The 18,275-nt window shown below is 39.3% G+C and overlaps 1 protein-coding gene across 2 annotated transcripts in view; it reads right to left on the bottom strand.

Annotated features, from left to right (window-relative positions):
- Positions 1-17,538, bottom strand: part of gabrg2 (gamma-aminobutyric acid type A receptor subunit gamma2) — a 149,766-nt gene extending 132,228 nt beyond the window's left edge. The window contains exon 1 of one of the 2 annotated variants that reach the window (XM_033978917.2): positions 17,026-17,538. In XM_033978917.2, coding sequence (XP_033834808.1) covers positions 17,026-17,135 — 110 coding nt within the window. In that variant the 5' untranslated portion in view covers positions 17,136-17,538. The remainder of the gene's footprint in view (positions 1-17,025) is intronic. The other variant, XM_033978916.2, reaches the window with a different exon arrangement.
- Positions 17,539-18,275: the final 737 nt, after the last annotated feature.

Genomic DNA, 18,275 nt, shown 5'->3' with positions numbered 1-18,275 from the left:
TGCGTACCACTGTCGTATACACAGTCGAAGTTGTATTTAGAGCGAGTCTCATGTTTGTTTTGTAATGTATAGTCTGCTTTATTGCTCATCTAACGTCATCGCCAGGGGACTACAGATGAAAAATAACCTCTTGGCTAATTCTGGCTTTTTTTACTCGTGTCCATTCATGTGTTTTATGAAATTGCACTGTCCCCTTTCAAATAAACTAATCTAATCTAATTCATGTCTGTGTGAGTAATCTTTATCATCCTACAATGACAATTGCTCAGAAAATTCCCATTTTTCCCTACCCACCGTACACGCCAAACTCTCTGTAATGACTTAGTTGACTTTGTTCTCAATATTTTAAAATAGTTTTTGTTAAACAGTGATCCAGACAGGATTCAGCAGTCACTACTCGAGATTGAACAGTTTGAGCTTTTTCATGATGTCAATATCGATTGTTTAGAATCCAGAGCGACCGATGGCCAATAAGTTCTGCCGATATTTTTTTGGTCAATATAAAGGACCGATTTTGATCATTTCCCCCAAACGATGTCATTCAAATTTACTACAAACTCACTCACAACCCCCTTTTTTCACAAGCCTATAAAAACAGCTGTGTAGTCATGTTTCTGCAGTTTTCAATTTGCGCTGAAGTGTTAAAATAAAGCTTTATGTGGAGTCTTTAGACAACAGCTTATCCAAAACAAAATATCAGCCTGTGCTGTGCTTTTAGGCCGATAACCGATGTGCTTAAAAGTGCAAATATTGGCCCGTTATATCAGCCGACCGATATATCAATCCATCTTTAGTCACTACATTTACGGCAGGAAAAATGGATCATTCTTCTAGTCCAATTCAAACCTATTTTTCAAAATGGATATAAACCTGGGAAAAACATTTGAGGTTTTGCGGTTCGAATATCCAGATCGCAAAAACAATTGGATGCCCTCTACGTGTAACAGCACAGTCCAGTTACATATAGGAGCTGAGTAGAAGAGGCATTCAACTGCACGGGGTAAGAAACAGCCAGGAAAATATTAGACATGTTTTATATCTAAGTTGTTTTGGACACTATATTGCAGCCTAAAACATCCAAAAGTATAAATCCATGGGTGCCACAGAGTATAACTGTATCACAGACAAAAGCGCAACACGTCTTTTCTTAAATACATACGAGAAAATGATTTACTGCTGCATTATGAAAGCGTCAGAGCACAGATTGTCCCGTAACCATGGAATCGGACACAAAGATAATTCGACGACACAAAGGGCCAGCCTTGATCATAGCTGTGAGTTCTTTGCAAGGCCATAGCGAGCGCAGACACCTCTTCAATGAAATAATAAAGACGCAGAGGCGAAATGGGACGGCGGAGCGGGGTAGAGATAGCATTCCGGTGTAGCTTAGCCTCATGTTTTGACAGAGAGCTTTCCTGGACTGCATTAAGGCCCATTAGGTGCCATCTTGCGCTATAGCACCGGGCCGCATTAAATCTTCATTGTGCTATTTGGGGTTATTTCGGACACGGGATGGAGATGGGGGTGTGAGAAAAAAGGGCTGCGGATGTCGGGGAATAAACTATAGACTGCGGAATAGACGTGGACTGAGGGAGTGTGAGGAAATCATGGAAACCACAGAGCCAATCCGAAGCGAGGTTGTTGAAGATACTCACCCCTACCTGCATTTTGCACCGCTGGTTCGGCAGGAAACGGACAAAAACAGCCGTCAAAACCTGCTGCTAACGCTAATGGGCGCGACTTTGGGGAAAGAAAAGCACCCGATTGGTTTGTTATTAACGTTCAGATATTGATTTAGGGACAAAATAGCGAAATGAAAACACCAGAGTCACGTAGAGCGGGTGAATATGAACATTTTAAAGCCAGAACGACGAGTCTAAAGGCAGCAGTTTCTCAATAAAAGTCCATTGGAACCAGACCTTGAAGGAACCACTCCAACGCCACGCTCCATGTTGGGTTCACATGACACATTCTCAAGGTTATGGTTAACGTTGAGGTACATTTTATTGTCCCCGTAGGAAAATTTGTCCTCCGCTTTTGACCCCAACGCAATATTGTTCAATCTCTATAGTTTAAAAGTGAGCTCGAGGGCTGTTAGACTCCAGATTTGTTGACGAGGTTCACGGTCGATATCTCTGTAATTACTGGGTCTATCCACAAGAAATAAAAACTGGGACAAAGTTCAAAGTGTTCTCGGTCAGTAGGATGTAAATAAACAAGATTTTTCTTCACAACAGCTTCAAAATGTGGTGCCATTACTCAAAGAGGCCTGTCATGATAATCGCTTCATCGACTTCTCGTTCAATATATGAAAACTGGAACTATATTTTTTGGGGGTCAATATTTATCGTCTCTACGGTTTCTTTGCACTGCTGTTGATTGTTTGGTTATTTTTTGGCTATATGATAAGACCTAAGCTGGAAAAGATTGAATTATTAACTTCTATGTCTCATTACAGATGCAAACTAACGACTAAAGTGTTTCATTCTGCTGTTTATTTCTTGCAGCTCATGATTTTTTAACAGTACTGCGCATTTAGAGTAGTTTTTGTGGTGTATATTTACATCAGCAATATACTGAACTTCAAAATGCGTTATTGTTTTGAGCCTAATCTCAAAGACGTGATTGTTTTTAAGCAATAAGATCAGTATGGAAAGCTTGCGGACAGAATCCCTCAGCAATAATGATGAGGTTCAGTATTTGTCGATCATAATTTCTTCAGCAAAACGATAAATGGAGCCTATATAACTCTTAAATATAAATATAATTCTATGGGAATCGAAGAACGTGAATGCAGCCATTGAATGATAAGCAAAGAACATATGAAAGAATGACTTTCCACTCAACAGCAAAGGAAGGTACAACTTGCAAAACCACAACCAACACGGTTAACCTTCCTTACTAAGCTCCAAAAGTTGCTCCAAAAAGTAAATGTGCTGAACTTATTGAGCTATTTTGGCCATCGTAACACTTAATCAAATCTTCTTGCGTGCTGGCTTTAAAATCAATAAATCTTAAAGCAAAATGCAGCTTATAAAATCCAGTTCTCTTCACCCTTTTCCAAGGAACTTCTACCAGTCTCGAAAGACAGTGAACGCCTCTCTGAATCATTTTAGTGTTTGTTTTTTGTTTTTTAATACACACATTTGAGAAAGAGCTGAAATCTGAATCGCTAAACTAAAACATTGGATTTCAGAAAATGTTTATCGAGATCTAAAAGGCTTAGCAGATTTTATACAGAAACCCAAAGACAGAATATTTTGTTGATCATACTCGGACATAATGGCCTACTAATGTTTTTAATAGTTGCGTGAGATTGCAGACCATAAACTGTATATATGAATGGACGTAGCTAACCTGCTAGCCGCCATGTTCAAAATAGGAAGTGATCATTGGCGCACTTATGGCTCCATCGACTCTGGCGCCAATTAACTTTGCAAAAATGCGTCAATTTTAGTCTTAAAATGTTCGTATCAACTCGCTCTACATGATCCTGGTGTTTTTATTTCGCTCTTGTGTCTGGAAATCAACATATGAACATTAATAACAGACAAATCAGGCGTCTTCTTTCCCTAAGGTTACTCCCGCTAGCGTTAGCAACAGGTTTGATTGACAGCGTTGCTAAGGAAGGGGCGTTACCTTCAACAACCTTGCTCTGGATCGACTCTTTGGAATTCCCTTTGCGATAAACAAAATATCCAGTCTTCTCATGGAAAATCTTGCTGTACCTTGTCTTTTTGTTGTTTAGCATTTTACAAAAAGGTTCTGAAACGCATGAGACTCTTGTAGTACTTTTTCAGTCCAGATTTCAGTCTTATCGCAAATATTAATGTTTTACGACGTACACTCTGAACAGAATCCTACTTTTTAAACGCGATCACAATCCAATTTGCAGCCCTAGTTGGGATAAAGTTGCATCTTAATAACGTTTTCTTTACAGTGTTGAGGCACCGGAGAGGTCCGACGGAGATGGTCCAGATATACTACTGCATTTTTCCATTTGCCGCAGTGAAATTATCTGCATTCATCTCATAGAGGCGCTGGCTCAATATGGAAATACTGTGAAGAGTGGCAGATCAAAGCGGGAGCCATGTGTTCAGCAGCGCAGGCAGGCACATCGGCGCATCTGAGCTAATCCAGTACCTGAGGTCCGCTGGGGCCCGGCTAATGCCTGAACAGCTAACGTTTGTTTTTCGTGTCTTTTTCCATCTCCTACTTTTCAACAAATATGGATGCAGCCAGGGGAAGATACACAGTGTTCAAAGCAGACTGCAAAAACGAGGCTACGCTTGTGTAATATTGTGCAATTAAGTCAAAGAAAAGTGTTTATCTTAGTTGGATTGATGGTCGCACAGTTAGTAAATCACAAAGGCTATAGATCGCTAAAGAAAAAAGAAGAGAGAATACTGTTTAGCTACTTTTCCAAGTCGCTTCTTCTTCAGTTCCGACAGGGTTCTGATACGATTTGTCTGAAGGGAGGAGCCAACTACACTGAAACCGATACACCGTGGATCATCGGTGCCCAATACGACGATCGCGACGTACCGCTCGATCGCAAAGGTAGGTAGTACGAGTAGATCGCAAGACATTCCCCTCAAAGAAAAGACAACCAGGCGTTTGTACACGTATACGCGCCAAACTAAATCAAGCTATCATCTAGTTAGCTTCATTTATTTCTATCTAAACTTAAGAAACGGGATAAAATGAGTGGAGGAGCTGGACCAAGTAAGAAGCCAAACAGCAACCACTTTCATACGGAATGGGAGGACGTCTTTGTTTATTCTTATTCGAATTGCGTTTGCTTCACCTGCCAGTGTACCGTTGCGATTCCGACGAAGGGAAATGTGGAGCTACGACAAAAGCTACGACGCTAACGTACTCACAGAGGAAAAGTACCCCAACATGAAGAAACGTGCTACCTCCTCGACTACTTTATTCGCCTCCACTTATTAATGCGAGTCAGTCTTGTCCCACATGAAGATTATTAAATCCAAATACCGTTCCACCTCGACTACCAGCTGTTATTCTCCGGACTATGGATCCCTGGATGATTCCGTTCAGTGCCAGAAATCACACTGAGGTCATGACAAAAATGTAAGTTTCACTGCTCAGTATAAAACATATAATTAAATATGTTTAGCGTTTTTATAGTAGGTGGTAGATCTTTTTGACGTGGTAATTTTATAAGTAGAGCTCGTGCTGAAAAACTGCGGGCATCCCTGCGTAGATGTTAACAGTAAAGAGTATCTGTTGTTCAGAACCCGATCAGAACTGAAGAAACTACTTGGCGGCGAAATGTATTCAGACTCCAAAATCTTCGTCCAGTTGACAGAATTCAGTTTTCTTTTGTAATGAAATCCACCTGTGAAGGCGTTGTTATTATTATTCGTCGCATTTGTCGGTGTAATCCTTCAGTAATCGATGCCAGAACTAGTATCGAACTCATTTGTGACTAGTGACAAGTATCGGTACTGAAATAATCTCATAAACAAGTCAGAATTTGAACTTTCCTCAATAGTTTCTGAATAGTCTTCATATAGAACAGAGCTACAGAACAAATGACTTCTTTTTTCAACTCTAGACTGGAATTTTCAATACAAAATGAAGTGTTTTTACTCTGAATGTGGTATTGAATTGCGACAACATTATTAGCAAACGTGTCTCTGTGACGTATTATTATGTACAAAACTAACCCTCGTTTACACGGGATCCTGCGTTACTTTTCGTTCCAGTCTTCTCAAACGCCAATACCTTCTGATTTATTTAAAAATTGCAGCACAAACTGACTCTCACACTGAGTCACACACGTAATCGCAAACTCAAAAGCAAAGTTCTAAAATTATTAAGTTTTGGGTCGCCTTAAAAAGTAATTTAAAGGATTTGTTTGGGAGTTTTATGGGTTTGTAAAGACCTGCCACTCGCCGAACTGATTGTAAGGACAAATTGACCACGACAAATGTAAAATCAATATCTAATCAGTCGTAAGTTAAACAGTAAGCACTAAACAGGACTAGCTTGGCCGTTGAGATCTGTTGAATTATTGTGCCGAGCGTCTTATTGAGAAGAGTGACAATGCACCTGCGAACGTGGAACGACATGAAACGTGAACAAAATGGATGACGGCTGACTAGAGTTTCCTGGATGCACTTTTTATTACCAAAAAAACAACAACAAAAAAACATAGATTCTGCATATTCATGAAATACTGTGACTGATGTTTTAAATTTAAGCGTTACCTAAAAGCGCTTATGTCAGGACTTTAACAAGAACTTATTTCCAACAAAGAACAGTTTTTTTGTTACATTTCAGAACATGTTTTGATGATCTACACAGCAGCGTAAACAGATTTAAACATTCTAACATAATTTAGATACCCGTGGGTGTGAGATATAACCAAATTCGTATATCTTGATTTTTTTATTTTATTTTTTTTGTAGTATTTATAGTATTAGATCAGAAATAAAGTGGCTTGGATGAGCAGCGAAACGTCTTCACTCCAACAACATTTTGTCCAGTTGACAGTTTTAACTTTTATAATATTCCAATTATGATCAGAAGAGATTTTAGCAATCCAAAAGAAATGCGTTAAAGCGTCTTTTTGTAATAATCTTTAAAAATATGAAAACGTTACCTACCAAAGCGCAAAAACACACCCTTTTTTGAAAGATTCTAACCACTGTACGATGGACATAGCTACCCGACTAGCCGCCACCTTCAAAATAAGACGTTAGCAACTGTGACTTCAATTCATAATTCACTATTAAACCATTATCGCTTCTCTCGCTATGCTACTGTCAGGTTTCTCGCTCTGACCTTAAAATGCTGGTTTTAACCCACGCGATCCTCATGTTTTTCTCAATTTTGTCCATAAATCAAGATATGAACATTAATAAAAGACCAATCAGGTGCCTTCTTTCCCCGAGGATGCTCCACTAGCGTTAGCAACAGGTTTGATTGACAACTACCGCGCCTCGTTGCCAATTAAACGAGCATTTTTAATCAGCTTTTCCTTTTTTTTTAATCTTCAAGTCAACCTCCGTGTTAACTGACGAATCAATACGTTGCCCCCGAACGACTGAACGCCATGTTTATAATTTCATCGCTGTGATTTTTCTTCATTCATCCTGATTCATTTCACTTCTGCTCTTATGTCAACGGACCCCGACTCTCCGTAGCACTCCATACACAAAGCCACTTTAACGAGACCGAGCCATCACTCTTAACCGATGCCGTACTGTACAAGGCTCTTCTATTACACTAACGCGTCGAGCAAAAACAATAATAGTCAGGTTTGTGAAAATGGCCTCCAATCACCATCCGCTTGTACCGAGCGCTCATCTCATCATGAACTAATAAAAGGATCCTCATCAGTGACGCTACTGTTTGTAATTGGACAATATTGCACCTATGGCAACAACACAGCCCGCCGACCACACGGATGCAGCTGGATCTCGTTCTGTTCTGATTTCCCCCAAGCTTTGTTGAGATGGATTTATCAAACCTGTTTTCCCGTCAAGGAGATCTGCAAAATTATCACAGATTTGACCTTTACTGATGGATTCAAAATATATATTCAAGTTATATTATGTTATCTGACTGTTCATTTTAAAAGGTACTGTAATGTAATGTTCACTTTTATTTAGTCATTATATTCAACTATGTAAACTATGTAATCTGCACTAATGTTTGTTCTTGAGTCTTGCAGAAAATGTCTTTTGAAAGTTGCAGGATCCCACGGGAAGAAGGTCACTGTGAAACCAAAACAGAAACATCTTGGGAATGACCTTTAGAAATGCAAAAACAAAATATATTTCTCTGTGAATTTCGTCATATGTTTTTATTCTGCTTGCAAAGTATGTAAAGTATGTCCCCCATCCCTTGAGAACGCATTTGTAACTAGGGTCCCTAACTAAATAAAAGGAGGAGAAAGACGGTCGAGACTTCAGAAAGGAGTGAGGTTTGTAAACTGCAGGTTTTGCTTCCCCGCTCTTTCTCCTCAATATTGAGACAAAATAATCTCTCTTGTCTTCTCTTCTCTTTTGAACTGTAATATAGGTTAAAAGGGTGAACCTATCATTTACTTTTTTTTTTCTTTTACAATATTGACTTTTTATATTTTGTGGATTTGATTTTTCTTTTTTTTCTTTTTTAAACGAACAATGTTGTATATTTCTCTTGCTAATAATTTCATTCTGGTAACACATGAAGGATACATTAAGTAATAAAGCTTCTTCGGTGCGTCGCATGTATGTATCAAAAAAATGAATTCATATATTAGTTTGAATACAGTTTGATGAAGTCGCACATTGATTTGAACACTACTTTGATGCTTAAACACTGCGATCTGACCCCAGAGCTCTGTATTAGATTGTATTTGTCAGGGAATAGATTTTTGTGATTTGAACTGACCGATTCCAGTCGCCATTTTTAACAGAACACGTTTAACACACAATAAACTTTAACTAGTCTTAAAGCGGATCTATTTGATTGATTGTTTGAGCTTTTAACCACATTGCAGTCGTTTCCCTTCCCATTTATCTTCTCGAGGTTGTATTTCGAGCGATTTGCGCGTGTTTGACTAATCTTTACACTCCCATATTCAAGACGTCATTGCTCCGATCAACCTCCATTTTTACAGCCACCGGTTAAACCCCCACTGCTCTGTACTTACTTCATTCTCCAATTTATTTTCTTAATGAGCGATACGCGCAAGACTCTGCAACGTTACAAATGAAAAAAATTACGATACTTGCTGGCGTGATATGTAGCTATTTATAAGAGGTGCCCACAACTGCACAGCTCTCAGTTTTCTAACGCGGACTTTTTTCTTTTATTACGTCATTTTAGATCAATATTGCGTGTTAAAAAAGTGCAAATTATAACGTAATGATCCACAGCAGTCATAGATTATAACTATACAGCAGATAAAATACAAGTTCTTTAATAAAGCCTCAGTAACAAAGTAAACTGGACTTATTATACAAATGACTAAAAATAAAAAACAGATCGCTTGCAGCTTGGAGTATAAATACATAAATGAAACTGGACTATGCTAGGACAGATATACCAATGTTAAACTAGGCTAAATAACTAAAACACAAGCGCCAAATTAATAGGAAATGGACTCAGGACTCTAACCAAAAACAGTCCATGTCCTCCACTTTGAACCACTGAGAGAAACAGATAAAAACCAACCCATTACGTTTGTATTTTATTTATGGCCTATTACAGTATGCAAATGCGATGCAAATGGCGTCCTGGTTTATGTGGCGCTCCATAATAATGCTAATAAAGCTACTCTTCAGTTCAGACGGCAGCACCTGCACAGTTCATCCGCCCCATTCTGCCCAATGACCTCTGGCACAAACTGACAGTCTATTTACAGGCTTTACTCAGGCTAAACACATCACGCAGATTAGCTACTATTGGCATGCGCGCGTCTCACTCACTAAAACAAATGTCACATCAGGTACAATCGAGGCGCTGCCAAAACAACACTGGGATATCAAAAACACTGGATTGTACGGCCTAACAATGCACTGGTACTACTGCCAACGCTACTGATATTAACTGTTACTACTAAGGCTACTATAACCTCTACAACCAACATTTATACTACAAAAGTGATAATACTGGTAATAGTAGATACTCAGAACAGGTTACAATGAATCTCTTTAATCACGTACAATATCATTCAGTTGTGGTAAGATACTTTATGGCTTCTATAAGTTAATGGGAAAATGTCTGTATATATCAACCAAACTACTAACTGCACCAGTAAAATGAACCAAAGGATAGATGCACCAGCTCTTTTTCTGTCTCGTATGTGGGCTTTGGATATCTGCTGATCCTCCAAACCATCTGACTCCAGTGAAGAGACCAAACTGAGATTTTTTTCTATAAATAAAACCTGCATACAGTAACATCAAATTAATCAATATAAATATGACTCATTATTCAACTAACAGCCTTGAATAAAGTTGTGAAACAATACTCAAAAAATGAGCTGAAGCCCTTTCACTAAAGGCCGGGGTACTCCAATTTTCTGTTGTCTGCTATGATTAGTAAAAGTGACATGTTTTGTGACTTTAAGTGATCTTATGGAATTGAATGTCTAAATAGGATCAATAAACAACCATCTACTGTATTTGAACAGTACGTGACTTTATTCTGGGGCCAAACGTTGGACACTACTGTCCTAAACCTCTGCACTCTCCTCTTCACAATCAACATTTCAATGCCACAGGACTCACTGATCCAGAAAACAACTGCACGAGGACGGGACCTGACTCTGCTCTAACCAACAACCTCAGAACAAACACGTTTACTGTCCAAACTACACCTCTGTGGGACACAGCCAGGACAAACTACACCTCTGTGGGACACAGCCAGGACAAACTACACCTCTGTGGGACACAGCCAGGACAAACTACACCTCTGTGGGACACAGCCAGGACAAACTACACCTCTGTGGGACAGAGAGGACAGGGTTTACAAACTACACCTCTGTGGGACAGAGAGGACAGGGTTTACAAACTACACCTCTGTGGGACACAGCCAGGACAAACTACACCTCTGTGGGACACAGCAAGGACAAACTACACCTCTGTGGGACACAGCCAGGACAAACTACACCTCTGTGGGACAAAGAGGACAGGGTTTACAAACTACACCTCTGTGGGACAGTGAGGACAGGGCTGACAGAGCTGTACAATCAGATGTCATAATTACACTGGTCCTGACAAAGGACACTGCTGAAGCTGCTGCTTTTCATTAAACTGTGATTCTCACAATGAGGAAAATAATAATAAAGTTTAGCCTTACCTTTAGGAGACACGTGTCTCTGGACATTACTCAAAGTTCAGCTCCTGTTTAAACAGATGAATGTGTCTCCTCTGAACCTCAGCTCACACTGCCAGCCTGATAAAAAGTGGTTTTATTGAGAATATTCTCATGTCACGTGTGTTGTGTTGACTGCTGTCGTCATTAGCCTCGTGTTAGCTAAAACTTACAGATGCTGCGCATGCGCTGTGCCCGTCCTCAGTGACTAAGGAGGACCTGTTCTGTCGTAAAGTCCTGTTCTGTCGGGATTCCGCTTCATCTCCGTGTCCAGCGCTTGATATAAAGTGATCCCCGTGTATTTAGTTTTTATTTTCATCAAATCCACGAGCTGACACGAGCCGAAACGAGCCGAAACGAGCCGCATGTGAATCCAGCGCTGAGACATTTACTTCCGCCTTCTCTCTACAAACGTCCAATCAAACGCAAATATTTGAAAAAGTGACCAATGACAGCACACTTAAGGCGGGACTTACGTAACAGGATCCAATCAGAGACAGAGAATGACGGCCCTGACAGACAGCGAGAGCAGCCAATCAGAGAAGAGAACAGGACACGCGGCTCAGATCACAGAAAGAGGAGAGACTGAGACGCACTCACAGCATCATTTTTACGAAATAATCTTCGCAGCACAAAATTATGAGTTATATTTGAATGTAATGTTGAAATTATTAGTAAAATGACTGGTAATATTCTTACTGGGGCCTATACAATTAAAAAAACATGTCATGGTTCTGAAAGGGCTTGAATAATGCAGGTGTTATTCCACCGGCTTGTGTGGATTTACAACCACACAGCAAAAGGCCAATCAAACATTTATGGGTGATGGACTATTTCTATATTTTTCTGTATGTAGTAATAATACAGCCTTCACACAGTCTATGCGCTACTACACTGACATATAAGACAAAATGGTGACAAAATAAAAAAATAAAAAAATAAATAAATAGGGATGGGGAATATATCAGTTGATTTTATTCATTTATTAATTAATTAATTAATTTATTTATTTATTTTTATCAGTATCAGTCAATATCAGTATTTGATATTCTCTGTGTGCCCATGTCTCATTCGATTTCTCATTGAAGCTATTTATTTATTTATTTTATGTACCTGTCTATTTATTTTTTTTATTTTATTTTATTTTATTGTGATAAATTTGTGGTATCATCTGCACACCACATATGGGATAAGGTTTTGTCACGCTGCCCACGTCTCAACTTCAGGTTTAATTTCACACCAAAATGGAAAAACGCACTTCATTTGCACCATCTCGACTCACAAAATATAATCTTTGACCTCACCTTAATTGCTAAATAGTGAACTAAAAGACAAATATATAAGCGTTTTTAGTGTTTGTTGTCAGTTTGTTGTCAGTCTGGATGCATTGGCAGCATAGAATTAAACAAACACATCTCAAAATATAAATAAATCATGTCATTTCAAGAGGGGTATTACACTTCTACGGGGTATTACCTGCAAACACATAACATATTTAGATCACCATGTTGCCTCTTATTGTTTTGAAAATGATATATTCCCCCAAAACAACGTACGTATTAACATAATTTAATGCATTTCCTTTCCATTTTTGATGCTCTGAGTCCCCTTTCCCTTTGCTCTCTGCACTAAGTCACTCCCCCTTCAGAGCACTATCACATTACAATAGGCGTGCACATTCTTCTAATGGAACTACTGCACATCGCGTCAGGTTTGTGAAGTCGAAGTCCATTGTTTTGTGTCATGCTTTTGTATATTTATGGGATCGTCGAGCGGGGGCGTAGGTGACGTAGGCTTGTGGGCGGAGCTTTGGATAGAACCGTCCAGCTAAACATAAGGTGGGCTCAAAAAGGGCTCAGGAGAGATCACTGAATGACTCAAACATGCACAGATGATATAACCCACCTCAGGCATGTTTTTGATGAGAAAACGACATTATAAGATGGTAGAAAGCTGCAAAACGTTGATTTTTTTGCATTAAATCCTACTCTTTAACATCGTCTGTAGGTCATTGTAATTAAAATGTTTTCTGCAGAGTTTTGGAAGCTGAAATGAGGCAGTGCCCCTTGAGTTTTGTGGTAAGGAAGTGATAATGACTACGAAGAACTGGGGCCAGAAGAAGTTTTAATTAAACACATGTGAATATTGGTTTTGTTTGCAATTAACTGAGCTGCGCGAACATCCGTGTGGGTGAGAGATGTGAGCAAAGCTAACTTTTAGAGAATAGTGAAAGTAAATTAATTATATTTTTTATGAATTTGTGTGTAGATGTGCCTGGTGTGAAGCTTCAGTGATATACAAAAGCTAAACAGTGTAGAATTTCAGAAGTCTAAATATATTTAAATTTGATCAAAAGAATAGTGCAAAATACGGAGCCCCTAAAGTCCCCTAAAAAAAAAAAAAAAAAAAAAAAAAAGGGGAATTTTTAGGGGCTCTGTACGATTTCAGGTAAACAAGAAAATCATTTGAAAAAGCAAGAAATCACTGTAAAGAAAAAAAAAGAAAGGAAAAAGGGATGTAAAGCATATTCCAAACCTGTAAAAAATAAATAAATAAATAAAATAAATAAATAAATAAATAAATAAATAAAAATGTATAAATTAATTAATTAATTTAAAAAAATAATAAATACATAAATAAAATGAAATAAATAAATAAATGCATAATAAATCTCTGATAACAGTAATGGCATGGGACATAAAACTGTTAGCAGTATAAGCTAGGAGGTATGCCTACTTGTTTTGTTGTGTGAATATAGAAAAAAACAAAACACAATTCTGGATTCATGTAAAATGTATTAGCTGCAGAAAGTAGCTATTCTCAGCTTGAATAAAAATGACTTTGTAGCTATGCCAAAAAATCAATGCAGACCAAAAACCCCGCCGTACTTCTAGCCGCTAACAATGTAAACAATGGTTAAGCGTTAAAGACGATCCAAACACAGAAGCATCACGAGAGAAGACGTGATTGTCCTGTGAACGACGTCAGGTGTCATTATGGAAAAGCAGAGACCCATAGTAACGGGCAGTGACTCACAGTGGCATATTTTACAGGCAGGACGCCAGGGGCCTTGAGAAGTCTTATGTAAGAGTCTCATACATGAATCACCCTTCAAACTTCAAACGGAAGCTGAACACGGTCTGCTTGCACTCTATAGAAAAGGCCACGCTAACAATGGCTCTGTAGAACTAAACTCTGTAAACACACTGTTATATTTTCAGTTCTCACACAATATATAACTTTTCCAGACACCTACAGGATAAAAACGTGATCGCTTTGCCTGGAACGTTCCACAGTATTGCATTAAACTTATCTATCGAGCATTTATTCAATAACAATTTACAAAAAAAAACATGGATTCTTAATGTAATGGGCTCACCTCTCAACAGATCTGACCATGGTGGTAGATAAGTTTACTGCGGAACATTATTGGAAAAGCAACTCCATGGAAAAGAAGACAGAGGTGAACCTACTCCAGAAAAGTTACACAGTGCATCATTAACTGAATTGTGATTTATTCCAGTTTTTTGCTGTTTTATATTTAGACCTGGTTTAGTCGTTGAGTTTATTCCTGTTTAAAAACGACTGAATCATTATTTATTTATTTATTTATTTATGCATTTATTTATTTATGCATTTATTTATTTATGCATTTATTTATTTATGCATTTATTTATTTATGCATTTATTTATTTATTTATTAATGTATTTATTTATTTATTTATGTATTTATGTATTTATTTATTTTTACGTAAATATACTGTAAACTAAAAGGTAAACTGAGTAGCTTTAAGGGGGCTTTAAATTTCAAAAAAGGGAATAGATGAATAAATAAATACAAATAAAATGTCTCTCTCTATATATATATGTGTATATTCTGTATTTAGGTATATGTGTACATGTATGTTTTATGGTGTAGTTGTGTGTATATGTGTGTGTGTGTATATATGTATATGAGTTTGTTTTTATGTAATATTTATGTATTTTGTAAGTGTTTTGTTTGTCTGTGTTCCAGGAAGAGGAGGTCGGATGTCACCATGAGCTCAGGACTTTACTTTTTTTTTTACTTTTTTTTTGTGTGTGAAGGGGATGGGGGAATCTTATTTTTGTTATCTTGATTTTGTTACTATACAAATAATTAAAAGAACTATTTCCTTTTAAACAGTTTGCAGTGATCTAAAGTCATCCCTCACTTTTCTTATCATTTCCAAACATCCTAATTATTCCCTTTTATGAGTTCGGACTGTGGACTTTGATTATAGCGACAGTAAAGCTAACAACCACTAGCATGCTAACACACACACTCTTTGACTATCAGACAGTAAACACTTGATAATTCGACGCAGACAGGACGCAGCAGACTCATTTTGACCTTGAGAGCTGCTTATACAACACATCTGCACTGGGGCAAGGCACGTTTTGCTCAAATATAAAGGACAAATAAACAGATACAAGGCCTTGAAGTAAAAAGTAATAGCCCCACGTTATTCAAAATCCAGGTATATTGGTGGCATATTGACGTTTTCTACATAAAAAATAGCTTCTTTTAGTCTCCCGGTATCTTCATTTTGAATACTGTTTGTCCATTGAACACTTCCTCACGCAAACTTTGTATAAGCTTAAGATGATAGTCAGTAATTGTGAGTAGTTTGACGTTCTAATCTAGTTCTTGATGAAGAGATATTATGCAAAAATAGTGTGTTATAGAGAGTTTTTGCGCTTTCTACCACGATTTAACATTGTTTCCTCATCAAAAACACGCCTGAAGATGCACGTTTGGGTAATTTAATCTATATAAACCTTTATTTTGGTTTGCAGTACGATTCTTTCCAACCCTTGCTCCCACACGACAACATTTTATAAATATACAAGAGCAGACACGCTACGACTTCACAAACCTGGCGCAATGTACTGGCGTTTAGGAGCGAAATACACCCAGATTGTGAAAGGGGAGTGACTCGGGGGCGCTCGGACTGTCAAAAACGTAAACGGAAACTTATCAAACATGTTAAATACGTCGTTTTTGGGCAAATACAGCACTTCCAAAACAATAAAAGCTAACACGGCGAGCTAAATATGTTACGTGTTAGCGGCTAATGCCCCGTCGAAGTTGATCTTTTCGTCTTCTCTTAGCGTGGTCTATATATAAAACAGCATACCTCCACCGTCAATCACTGCTAATCCACTGTAGCGTGAAGCGGGACGTACCCACAGACGTCCATTGTGCGCGTGAGTCAGTCAGGTGTGGAGTTTACTCAAGCATGTTGTGTACACTACTTGTGCATACAATTAGCCATGCAGAGATCTACTAACAACAACAACATCTTGGGTTAGAAGCCCCGGGGCAGCCTTCAGACTCACTCGGATTGATTGGAACTGATTTATTTGAGTCAATTCTTCAACGTTTAAGCAGGAACAGCAGCAGAAACGCACCACTTACTCCATAAGTACACGGGCAAACGCTATAAAAAGGGGGATAAGGTGCTCTCTAAGGGCGCTCTCTAAGGGTCCTCTCTGTGCCATATGTGTCTACGAGTCTATTACTACTACCGGACAGCACATTGTCTGCCATTTTGGATTTTCTGTTATTCCTTTACAGCGTGAAACTAAAATATAAGCTATGTTCACGCGAAATGAGCTGTGTATTTCACTTAGTCAGACCCGAGTAATGACATTTAAGCTCTAAAAATAAAAAGACTGGATTCAGGGAGACAGCTTAGCACAGTCTTGATGTAGCCTTAGCTTCACTCTGCTTAGCCTACCACCACTATGCTATTCCTAACAGCGAGCAGATTGGGGCAGACCTCACCAGACAGTGCGCAAAAGAAGATATTTGGTAATAATGTGCAGTTAAAGCCATCAAACCCTGCGTAGTCTACATCTGAAAAGGTTGGAAAAGGGGTGCAAAGTGATGTTTTTAAGGAGAGGCTGATGCTCAATATGTGCTATGTGTAACTGAGGCCAATAACAAATCCAAACAAGGCTGTAGATTTACGCGTAACCATGAAGTACAAAGAGGAACGATGTGATTTTCCCCCTTTTAACCAAATCTCCATCGCTCCAAATACCTTCGCAGTGGCTTTTCTGGAAGGCAACACACACACACTCAGTCGATTCCACACAGGAAGAACCATGTTTCACTCACACACAAATGGAGATAAAGACGTGATTTCAGCCCTTCCTTACCTCGTCGGAAGATTAGCGGCGATAAAGACCCAGAGAAGCAGCTTGAGTGGAAGAGAAGGCTTCGCCATTGCTGCTGCCGAGCCTCTGGTGGCTAAATTTGGAGAAGCCATCGACAGCGACTCGTTTCTCCCTTCTTGTTCGCGTGGCAGATGTCCGTGTCCGTGTTTTAGAGCGTTCCCTCCTGACGAAACATTACGCGCGCTACGGTGGGGTCCGCTCTGCCTTTACGCGCGAGACCTGAGACCCGCAGAGCCGAGACTGTGGGACCGAGCGCGCCCTGAGAGCCGAGTCCGAGCCGCCACAGCGCAGATCGACGCGAGGAGACACTGTGAGGCAGGGGGTTTTGTTGCGCGCTGCTCTTCTTCCCCTCTTCTTCTTCTCGCTACCGCTGCTTCTACTGGTGCTGTCGTCGCCTCCGAAAAAGCAAAACAGCCCCACAGCGAGGCCCCAAACGCACAGCTACGGGCTAAAGGAGGAAGGAGAGGAGAAAAGGAGAAGCTATGGTAATGAGCCAGAGTGTGACGGAGCGCGGGAGAGGATAAAAAGCATGGGACTGTGAGGCTGAGCGCAGATTATCGCGGGGTCAGGGAGCCACTGATGCACGTTGCTGCAGCACGGATCAACACATGCGTGGTCTCAGCCAGCGGAAGCACGGCTCCAGCAGGGCACCCAGGGCTGAGAGCTCACTGGAACAATGTCTTTTTTTTGCATTATGTCATCACAAATATACCATCACGAGACATTTAACGCATTTCTGTGCCAAAACCACTTTAGAAATGACCGTGTATTACTGTATTTTTGTAAGAAATGTGCAAACTATTAGCTTTCTGCACATAAAACAAGTGTAATCCCCGTTTGTATGAGATCCAGGGACACTCCACATGTGTCAAAATGCAGTTTCCATCTTGCACAGGCAGATCTAAATGCCATCAAAGGCTTTACATCCTTATGCAATACTGATTTGTCTATGAATTATTAAGTTATATAACCAATAAATACATTAATTTACACATACAGGTTAACACATCCAGAGCTGTGCCTCATATAAATAAAAATATGATGTGGTTTGAGCCAAAGGAGCCACGTCATGTCGCGGTTGCCATGGTGAGCTCACACACAGAAAAGCCTCTCCTCCGCTCTCTTCTCTCTTCTCTCTTCTCTCTCTTCGTCGCTGCACCAGCTCAGACACGTCTCTATAATTACAGCAGTGGTTTCCAGGTGCGGCATCTGCTTTTGTACAAATGTATTTA

The sequence above is a fragment of the Periophthalmus magnuspinnatus genome, chromosome 14 (genome assembly GCF_009829125.3).
Source record: "Periophthalmus magnuspinnatus isolate fPerMag1 chromosome 14, fPerMag1.2.pri, whole genome shotgun sequence".
Classification (NCBI taxonomy): Eukaryota; Metazoa; Chordata; class Actinopteri; order Gobiiformes; family Gobiidae; genus Periophthalmus; species Periophthalmus magnuspinnatus.
Note: the sequence above shows the minus strand (reverse complement) of the source record. Positions and strands in the feature narration are given on the sequence as shown.